The sequence below is a fragment of the Chaetodon trifascialis genome, chromosome 12, assembly GCF_039877785.1.
Source record: "Chaetodon trifascialis isolate fChaTrf1 chromosome 12, fChaTrf1.hap1, whole genome shotgun sequence".
Taxonomy (NCBI): domain Eukaryota; kingdom Metazoa; phylum Chordata; class Actinopteri; order Chaetodontiformes; family Chaetodontidae; genus Chaetodon; species Chaetodon trifascialis.
In genome coordinates this window covers 10,446,554-10,456,684 of record NC_092067.1, presented here as the reverse complement: position 1 = coordinate 10,456,684, position 10,131 = coordinate 10,446,554, and the positions used below count along the sequence as shown (strand labels likewise).

Here is a 10,131-nt window from a genome sequence, read left to right as displayed (position 1 = left end):
TCATCGAAGTTCTTGAGCGACCTCTGGCGACCTTACTGGGGAACTGCTTGTTTTCGTGACGTCATTTTGGAGTGTTCCACTGCATTAAAAACAGTGTGAACTGGGGGAATTAAAAATCTTGCACGGTGTCTCTTTCGATTGTTTTTTAGCCTTTTTGACCACAGAATTTTACATTATATATAATAATATGTTTAGTGTTGCTTCTTCAGGAAATGTATGAAAATGAGCCGACAGCGAAAGAATATATATCTTCTTTCCCCCAGTGGGACAAACGCAGGAAGGGCACGCAGAGAGGCGCCTTTTCTGAGCTCGTGTCGTCAGGCTCAACGTAACCATCGCATTGAGGAGGCCGTCACTGTTTTTAGCCCGAAGAAGGTCTGTTTTCATATGAACAGCAAACCACGTCAACAGAAATCCTTGCCGTCGAGCAGAAATACACAACATGGCTACTAAAAAGAAGCGAACGCCTAATGCACAACATGACAGATGGGTTGTCATTGCCGCAGGTAGGTTAAGCAGTGGGATCAGACAGTTTGAGCTAAGTAAGCTAACTTTAGGTAGCTATGTAGCTGCATGGATAGCAAAGCTGTTACACCTTGGTAATTTTGTCATGTAAGTATAATTACTTAACTAGTGTTTATAACTGGTGATATTCAGCCACTATTGTTGCATGGCCTGACTAATTTTCAACAGGAAACGGGAAATAAGTTTTTACTAAGTCAGAATTGTTGAAATCTCCAACAAAATTAGCGTAAGTTCTTAGTGTTGACTTATTGTTGACGTATTATTCCCCAGAATGTCGTATAACTGTAACGTCACAATGATCATTTCATATTGAATACACAGTATTATTTTCTCGCGATTAACATACACCGTTAGTGAGAGAACTTACTTGTGTTTTGGGGTCCACAGACTCTGTCCTCGACACACAGAAGCCCGGCGGTGATCCAGCCTTTGTGAGACTACGGAATCCCGCTACAGGTCAGTCTTTTTGTAGCTACACATCTTTGCAGGGCTGCAGCTGACAATTCAACCTCAAGTTTTCAGATTCCGACATGACTTCTTCATATTACCGTCTGTCCAAAATCGAAAAATCAATTTGCTATCATTATTTAAATCAGAAAATTAGTCACTGAAATCATGGAACTTTAGGCATTTCTGTATATAAGAGAAGTTGAATGATTAAAGGTGCCTGGTGGAGTTGTAAATCATTGTAGTTATGTGCAAGGGTGCACACTGAAACTTGAGAGAAGAAGAAGATGGCAGCAGCTGCCATTGGTCATCAATACACATTTCTTGTCTGCACGCACAACTACAGAGAAACTTCAAGCCAAACCCAAGCATGAGAAGAGACATTTCTATGAAAAGTAGCTGCGAAGTGAGTTGTGGCTTGAGACTAACAATGAGTGCACTGAAATGTGGTGAAAGATATGTTGTTCCCATCCACATCCAGCAGACAAAGCAGGTGCTTTTTATGTAGGCTCAAAGAGTTTCACTCAAACATTATTTGATAGACACGGAAAGACTAGAAAGCACACGAATGTGGCAGAAGCTGTTGATAAAAAAACAAGCTCGTCAAGCTGAAAACTCCTGTCACTCACTCACTAAACGGTGAAACAAGTTGAATGAAGAACAGTGGCAAGCTCTGAGTAGCGTTTTTCTCCGAACATTTCATGAAGTGAAACATGAACGTCCATGTCTTCCTGTGCTGAGGATTTTGACTTATTGAAGCAACTTGTCAGAGATGCATAATATTCATGTGAAGGGGGAACACAGATAGTGCACAAACTCAGGAGCTGAGAGAGAAACAAGGCGCTGCTCTTGGATCAGAGGACATTACTTAATGCAAACAGGAAAATGTTTGACAGTATCCTCTGTGTACGACTTGGTTTAAATAATAAATACAAGAAATCCAGATTGTTACTCCAACATCAATAAGGTGATTAAATGGTTTCTTACACTGCCTTTGAGCAGTGCAGCATGTGAGAGGGGATTCTCACATCTCAACGAAATTAAAACCAAGCGCAGTTCTTGTCTGCCACATACTCATCTCTCACCTCTGATGCACATTCACCTGTCAAAGACAACCACAGAGACAATTGACCCAAAGCCAGCTGTTGACCTGTGAATGGAGGCAGCTGATCTCAGACTCAACCAGGCACTGAGAGGCCCATCTTCATCATATACCGTGCAGGAGCTGAAGTGGAGAGCAGTGAGGGAGACACTGAGGAGGACAGTGAGGAAGATTGCGGTTATTAAGACCCTGCTGTGTATGGGGGGAGTCCTAAACACCATCCTCTGATACTCACCTGAGTACCTGACTCAAAAAGTGCACATGCAGCAACATACCAACAAAGACAGTGAGGAAGAAGACTACCAGCAAGTAAATCTGGATGGAAACAATGTTGGATTTAGAAGACTTTAAAAATTGACTCTGCAAATGTTTCACAAGGAAGGAAATGCATTCAACACAACAACAACACGATATATCAGACCTCTGGGGATACGGGAAATGTCTTTCGGTGAGCAACGCTGAAAGTAAATATAGTTTTTGTTTGTTTACAAGAAAACTCACCAGGGAACTTATAATTGCTGATCGAAATTGTAAATGATGAAAATGATTGTTAGTTGCAGCCCTAACAACACATTAACACTGAATGAAAAAATGACTACAGACACGTTGCCTTTGAGTTTTCCCAGCAGTCTCATTCTTTGTCTTGTGAACTGCATTTGCAGAAGTGGCAGAGAAAGTAACGCTTCCTCATTTTTGTACCCTACAGATGCAGCGTCTCTGTATATGCTGAGCAGTGGTGATGTACAGCTGTTTGAGGTGAAAGCCTTTGAAGAAGATTTCCACTCCTGGTTTGTTGGCCAGACCGTACAGAGAGGTTTGTCTCCTTCCTCTCTAAAGTGTAAAATCTGAATGAATCTCATCACAATACACCGAGCACAGATGGACAACACTGAGAAAGATGGACTGCTGATACGAATGAAAATGAACAGTGCAACTGAATGTGACTTAGCTTTGTTACTGTCTAAAATTTGGATGAAATTATTTCAGAATTTAAGTTGTTGTAAACCTGGCAATGTTTCTGTGTGTATTTAAATATTCAGAGATGCTGCACTTCTGTTGTGTAGTTGTGACTGTGGTGTCCGTGTGTTAATCAGGTGTTTGCGCCTTCACGGTCGTCTCTTTTTCTTTTTAAACAGATGGGCGACTTCTCTTTGTAACACCGATGGATCCTCTCTATCTAATTTTGCCCTACTTGATTCAAACTGGCAGAGAGGTAAGAAACAGAAATGTGTGTTAATCTCAGAGCTTTTGTTCCAGTGATGTTTTCATGCTGATCATTTTGGTGTAATGCAGTCTTATTCTGCATCTTAACAACTTTGCCAGAGCAGAGGGTTTGATTCCCACTGGAGTCTGATTTACAATTTATTTTGAAAATTTCATATTGAACTCCTTTTATATACTAATATTTCTAAATATACAGTTCATTAAATATGTTAGGGGGTTCCAGCATGATAATGAATGAATCACAATCAGCTGTGGGAAGGTGAAGGCCTATTTGTAACATCGCTGCCTCCAATATTAGCTGACAGCATCCTAAAGTTTACCTCTTTGTCCATATCACATAACATGGGATATATTGTTGGCATGTTATCCAGAGCTACATAAGATCAATTAATAGAACTCTACACCTCAAGTGCTGGTGGGAACATGTACTGAGTGTGTTTAACTTGAGAGTGAAGGTCTACACTGTCTACACATCAACCCTGCAAAGCTGTTTTCAGTGACCTAAAACTGCATTTGTGTGTGGACAAAAGGCCAAAATGCACAGAAAAAAAACAATGTTTTTAAAAATTCTCATGGACTAGACATAAGCCTTTCGCGGATGCCCCTTTCATACCCAATCATGATACTATGTCTCCACGTGTATGACTCCTGCAAGTATGTCTAGTTTTGATTTTTTCTTTTTTGTTTGCAAGTCATATAAATGATATAATATGTATGTAAAACTTCTTCTGAAGTTGCCAGAAGGTGTTAACTCTGCACTGGAGTCACTTGATACCAAATTAACTTATAAAAGTAACAATATATCTTTTTTTATCTTTTTTTTTTTTAAAATGTCATTTGCTGCTCAGGGGAAGTTCCAGCCTGTGGATCAAGTTGTTAAGGATGAGGAATTCCCAGCATGCTCGAGGCTGCTGAGCTGCACACGGTCACTGGCCTCCCTGCACCACATTGCCGAAGAAAAAGGTGAAATTTATTTCTGAAGCTAACATCACTAAACTATGAGGGTATGATGAATGCATTGTTTATATGCCGTGTTTCACCGTTGCAGAAGTGGGATTACTGAAGTTCCACCGATACAGTCAAGAGAAGACGATGGATTGGTTGAAGAAAAAGGTGTTCATCACCACTTTTATATATGAAATTCAAACATATCCTGTGCTTTTTCACTGCAGTACCTTACAAAACTACCACGAAGAGTTTGTTCATAGGAAAATGTAAAGTTGGTTTCACACAGTGGAATTACATGTTGTTCATTTGTTGATGTAGGTGGAGAGGACCGTCAGTGCCCTCAAGAAGAGAAATATCTCTGTGGGAGAGGGAGTCAAATCCACAACATACATCAGAGTGAAGTCAGAGTCAGACTACCACGAGGGTAAGATGCTTTAACTTCAGGACTCCTCACTGTTGTAGACAAGTCCCATTTCATAACTGTGAATTTCAGCCTCGCCTTCTATGAAAAGACATTTTGTGCCTCCTTTCAGTCTTTTTCTAGCTTGCTTTTTTTGCAGCAGATAGCATATTAACCAATAGATGGCAGTAATATTGCATAGTTTCTATCTATGATCCTCAAACATTTCCCGAACCTAAGACCATATTAAACATAAAGCAGGATTATATTGCTAATTACTGGCACTCGTGTCGTCTTAATGATACAGAGGACTACCTGCGCTACGCCCATGGCCTGGTTTCAGAGTACATCAGCGAAGACCTGAGCAAAGCCCTCCTCAAGCACTTGCAGTAAGCTCACAACACACAACTTATGATCACTGACAGTGCTAATCTAAGCTAGTGGCGCAGATGAAGCATGTGTCTTACTCTGCTCCACAGGTTACCAGAGCTCACCAGCCCAAAGGAGACAGAGCCTCCTTCTAAGGTATGTTAGTGTCCCAGAGTGAAGCCTGTGCAGCATTTTCTTCTCGCTGCATGCTGTCCAAACCACCGTGCATGTTTTCTGCACTCCACCTCGCTCTAACATCATTTCATTTGCATATTTTTGATCACGTGATTAAGACGAAATCCAACACATTGTGCGCTTATGTGTATTTTCAACTCGGTTTGCAAGAGCTTTCTCATCGTCAGTGTGACGTCATCCAGGTGCTTAGCGATGTGTGTTTCTGTGGCAAAAAGTTTCGTGCGCTCTGTCATGAAAAGCGTTTCTTACTTCCTCGTTTGGCAGAAGCGGAAACTTTCAGACAAACCGGTGGAGGCTGGAGAGGACTACACCAAATTCAACAGTGCAGACTTTGCGCGGAAAGTGAGTGTACATGCAGCAGTCTGCCTGAAAAGACTGAATGATTATTGGAGAAATCTGTAACTTTGATCAACAGCGTTGATTGTGGCATCTCTTTTTTTGATAGTTTTTTTAGTCTTGCTCTTGCTTTCTTTATGCTTTGTCTGTATGATATGCACATGGGTCAGTGGGGCTTACCTTGTGGAGATGTGTTGTTCCTCAGCTTGAACTGAAGTTCAGTATATGTCATGAATTCCCTGCTGTCTGTGCAAAGTCGAGCCGCCATGTTGATTTGTCCTTCCCCTTGTTCCAGCCGCCGAAGAAGATGACTGCTGCTCAGAAAAGTCTGGCTAAAGTGGATAAAACTGGCATGAAGACTATGTCATCATTCTTCAGCCCCAAGGTCAAAGCAGAAAAGCAATGAATGCTGTATTTTTTTCTAGTTTTGTAATAAAGCAATGAAAATGTAGTTGACGTGATTTTTGTTTTGAATGAGATGAGGAGAAAGGAAAAGAATAATGGCAAGCCATTTCACATGATTCATGTTAATGTTGCCACATTAATGTTTGTATTAGCATGCTAGCACATGGCCGGGGGTATGTCAGCATGCAGATATCTCAGGGTCTATTTAATAGTCAGTGCTTTGAGCACCACAGAAAAATGCACAAATATCTCAACACCTGGTCAATTGAATCCAGAAATGTTACAGAATCTTAAAGGTTAACTCAGAATTTTTTATTTAATTTTTTTTTAAATATATCATTTGTTAAATAACCCTTGTTTAAGGTCATTTTAACTTGGGCAAGATAAGCAGAATAACCACAGCTGGTTTTGAACTGTTCGGTCAACTCAGCCTTTAGACTGAGCCTGAACCTCACTCTTAAGTGAAACAGGTATTCATGCAGCACTGAAATATGTTTACCTTTCTGCCAGTCTTCCTGCCGTGAAGGACGTGTTGCATTTTACTGGTGGCTTTGATACTTTGAAGGAATGCAGTCTCTGCAGAGCTGAACCATAAACTGGGTATCAGAATTCCACACCCATCACAATATTGGACATTTCTCTCCTTCAATTCAGCTCAAAAGCACACTTGAAAGAAATGTTATGGGTCTAACTGACGGGTCAGAGGAATCTAGAGATGTCTGAAGGAATGAAGGATGTATTTTTTGTATTTATTTCAAAATGTAAAAGTCATCCAAGTTATATTTTCTCAGGTAAATGTGCCGTCCTTTTGATGCATATCAGCTGGACTTTGAGATTTGAGGTTGTATTAATGTGCAGTTAACGGTTTAGGAAATCCCTGAAACAAATGATAGTGGAGAGGCTTTTTTTCTCAGAATATACTATGATGTGTCACAGAAGGAAAGTTAGTGATGGCTGAATTCGATTTAGCTGCTTCAGTTTCAGGGTCCTGGTTTTGTGTGTGCTGGCTCTGTCACACTGAACATAGAGCAGAGCCATTGTTAATGTTATTATTAAAAATTTGTGCTTTTCTTACTGTGACAAGTGAAAATGTCTGCTGTGAAAATTTAAGTTAATGTCCTCAGCGAGACGGGTGATTTTTTTTTTTTTTTTTTTTTTTTTACATTTACTTTATCAAAATCCCTCTCAGTGTTTCATGGAGGTATTAATTGTCTGGATGGATTGTTAGCAGTTCATGGTGTCCATACAAACTATGTTGAACTCTGGGCTGGTTTCAAATGTCCATCAAGCTTCACTGCTTTTTTAATTTGGGCTTGAAGCGCAGAGTCTGGAATGCACTCTCCACCACTTTGGGCAGATGGATCGGGTTCCTCTGCAGCCGCAGTCGGCTGCTCGCGGACCCACTTTGGTTTTTCTTCTTCGGGGCACTTTCATTGGCACAGTCACGAGCCGCTTTCTGCTTGGAGTCATCTGCGACCCGAGGAACCCGCAAGACCCAGTTGGAGTGGAGGTCGTGTTCAGCCGAGCTGGAGGCCACTGTGGGACACGAGAGCAAGAAGAGCTGAGGCTGAAAGCTGTTACTTTGAGACCAGTCGCTTTCACTCCTGGACCCAGATGATTCTCACTAAGCAGTGAGTGTTTAAATGAGATTAAATACAGCCGATACAAATCAGCTGAGACCAAAGAGCAGGAGCAATACATAAATGATCATCTTACAAATAATGTTCCATGCATACTTGACCTTTAGCCACCTCATGCAACCAGCGCTGGATAAAGAACTTTTTTCATGAAATTAAAAAAGAAAAAAGAAAAAAGCTCAGATGTAATTAACACTAATAATGACTGCTTTCAGTTTCAATGTGCCAGTTCATGTGGACTCACCTGGGACAAACTGAGCTCTCATTAACATCATCAGTGACACTGAAGCCAAAACCTCATAATGTTAGTAAAGTTAAGTAAAAGTAGTGATGTAATAATGTTAAAATATTCCATGACAAGTTGTTTAAATAAATGTAAGTAATTGCAGCAAAAGCTGCTTAAGCATCACAAATAAACAGATGCAGTTCAGAGAGCTATAAATCACTGATACATTAATCTGTGAGCAGCATTTCAATGGAGCTGGTCCAGGTGGAGCTACATCCACCACTACAAACAACTAGGCTGCAACTACAACTACTATACAATTAGCCCGATGCATAGCAATGTGAAATATTAACTGGTAACTACAACTGATGAATAAAAGGAGTCCAATGCACGATGTCCCTTTAATGTGTTTGAAATGAATAATTTAAAACACCACAGGTGTTTTTAAGTAATTACTGATTCGACCTTTACGCTGGTTGAAGCTGAGGTTGCAAGGAACAACGTCTGTTACATGTTATCAGTATGATAACGGTGTAATTAATTCCCAACTGATGAGAAAGAGATAGAGATGTGACTAGCTTGGTTTGGGCACCCACTCAGTCCTGGGAGGAGGTCTAGTCAGGCACCATGAGTGACATCACCTGTGTGGGTGTACCATTCAAACTGCGAGAGTCCATCTGTGACCTCAGTCACTGAAGATCCTTAAGTAAAAGTAGCAATACAACAAACACTGGCACAGGGAAAAGACTTGCATTTAAAATATTACTCCAGAAGAATTACACAATTCTGCTAAATATGCTTGGAGTATCGAGTAGTACTCAATGCATAGTGACCCCTTTCTGAATGTGTTATAGTACATATTATTTTCAGGATCATTATCATTGATGCATTCATGTTTAAGCAAGGTTTCATTGTAACTAGTTGAGGTTGATCTAATTTTATATACCTTATTTGCTGTTGTACAGTTTATTTTGTATTTAAAATCCAAATTTACAAGGAAGGAATTACTCAGGTAAAGTGTAAGTACCTCAGATTTATACAATCAAGTACAGTCCTTGAGTAAATGGACTTAAGTTACTTGGCACGCCTGACCATCTCTAGACTTCAGTGGCGGAAGAAACAAGCAATACACTCATGACATATGAGCAGTGATGTTTATATGTTTTTATTAGATCACTGGATCATTATTGTTCATGCAATAACATGCAAGCTATATTGTATACTGATGTAGCTGCTCTTTAAGCAAATCGTTTTAACTGCTTTATATATTGTTGGGTTGTTAAAGCAATATATCATCTCAGCTTTTGTATGTAATATCTTACAGGTCTTGAGTAAATCTGCACAGCTACTGTCCGCGCCTGAATGTCAGACCTGTGTTATTAGTTCAAGGCTTCTACTGTCAAACGCATCTTTCACCATGCTGATTGGACTGATGGAGGATCGTAATAGCATATGGAGGGTGTGTGTGCCACCTTAAACCCTAGGACCGTCACAGTCGAAGACAAAGAGTCCAAACTCACCTATAAAGTCCACATCTGCGTGTCCATCGTCCGTGTAAGGTTTGCGCAGAGGTTCGCTGTCGCAGCTGGCAATGACCGCATCAAAGAACTGCAAAGTGTCCTCCTCGTCTGGGACTGGAGGGGCAGAGGGTTTGGCTCTGGATGTCTGTGGTTTTAATAAAAAGGGAGAATAATTGTCTTTGATATTTCCTGCTTTGTGTTCTGTGATAGATGATGTCATCTTACCGCCTCGTCCTTTTTCGGCGGCGGCGGCGGCGCAGGCTTCTTGGAGGACACTGTGGCCTTGGCGTCGCTACTCTTCAAGTCGCTCACACTCTTTGTGTACTGCCGTCTCAAAGCCACAAGTGCCTCCAGGTATTCCAGGCAGTTTTGGTTCTGAGAGTACAGCCATATCCTGTCCTCCTGTCTCTGATAATAGTACAAGGTCGACCCGATGCTCACTGTACTTTTGCTGCGTTTCAAAGTCGAGCCCGAGGCTGTCTGAGCTCTCTCTCCCACCACCAGCATGGAGGTGCTGCGGACCAGCCTGACGGTGCAGGCGCTGTGGTAGTCCTGCTCAGACCGAAACCCACCGCCGCCATCCCGCCCCCTGCGTGCGTGATGGTTGGGACGGAACACATTGTTAATCTTCCTGAGCATCCCTCTGCACGGAGTCTCTCAGGGCCTCGGATCCCTTTTTTTGATGTTTGTGAAGCATCTATCCATATTGGGGCATTCGATATGTCAACAAACAAACAAACAAACAAACCTTTAAAGCAGACTGGAGCTGTTCACTGTGGCCGGCTGCTGTCCAGGGT

General features: G+C 41.3%; 2 protein-coding genes across 2 annotated transcripts; one reads left to right on the top strand and one right to left on the bottom strand.

Moving 5' to 3' along the window:
* Positions 1–263: 263 nt before the first annotated feature.
* Positions 264–6,028, top strand: rnaseh2b (ribonuclease H2, subunit B). Its single transcript, XM_070975560.1, has 11 exons — positions 264–506; positions 913–981; positions 2,781–2,888; positions 3,211–3,287; positions 4,147–4,261; positions 4,347–4,411; positions 4,565–4,670; positions 4,954–5,035; positions 5,126–5,171; positions 5,475–5,552; positions 5,842–6,028. Exons 1-11 carry the CDS (start codon positions 443–445, stop codon positions 5,950–5,952), a joined length of 921 nt encoding a protein of 306 aa, XP_070831661.1. The 5' UTR covers positions 264–442; the 3' UTR covers positions 5,953–6,028.
* A 259-nt stretch (positions 6,029–6,287) lies between these two features.
* Positions 6,288–10,131, bottom strand: LOC139340014 (uncharacterized protein C13orf42). The gene is made up of 3 exons (XM_070975562.1): positions 9,560–10,131; positions 9,335–9,479; positions 6,288–7,487 (listed from the first exon to the last, which is right to left on the bottom strand). Exons 1-3 carry the CDS (start codon positions 9,971–9,973, stop codon positions 7,243–7,245), a joined length of 804 nt encoding a protein of 267 aa, XP_070831663.1. The 5' UTR covers positions 9,974–10,131; the 3' UTR covers positions 6,288–7,242.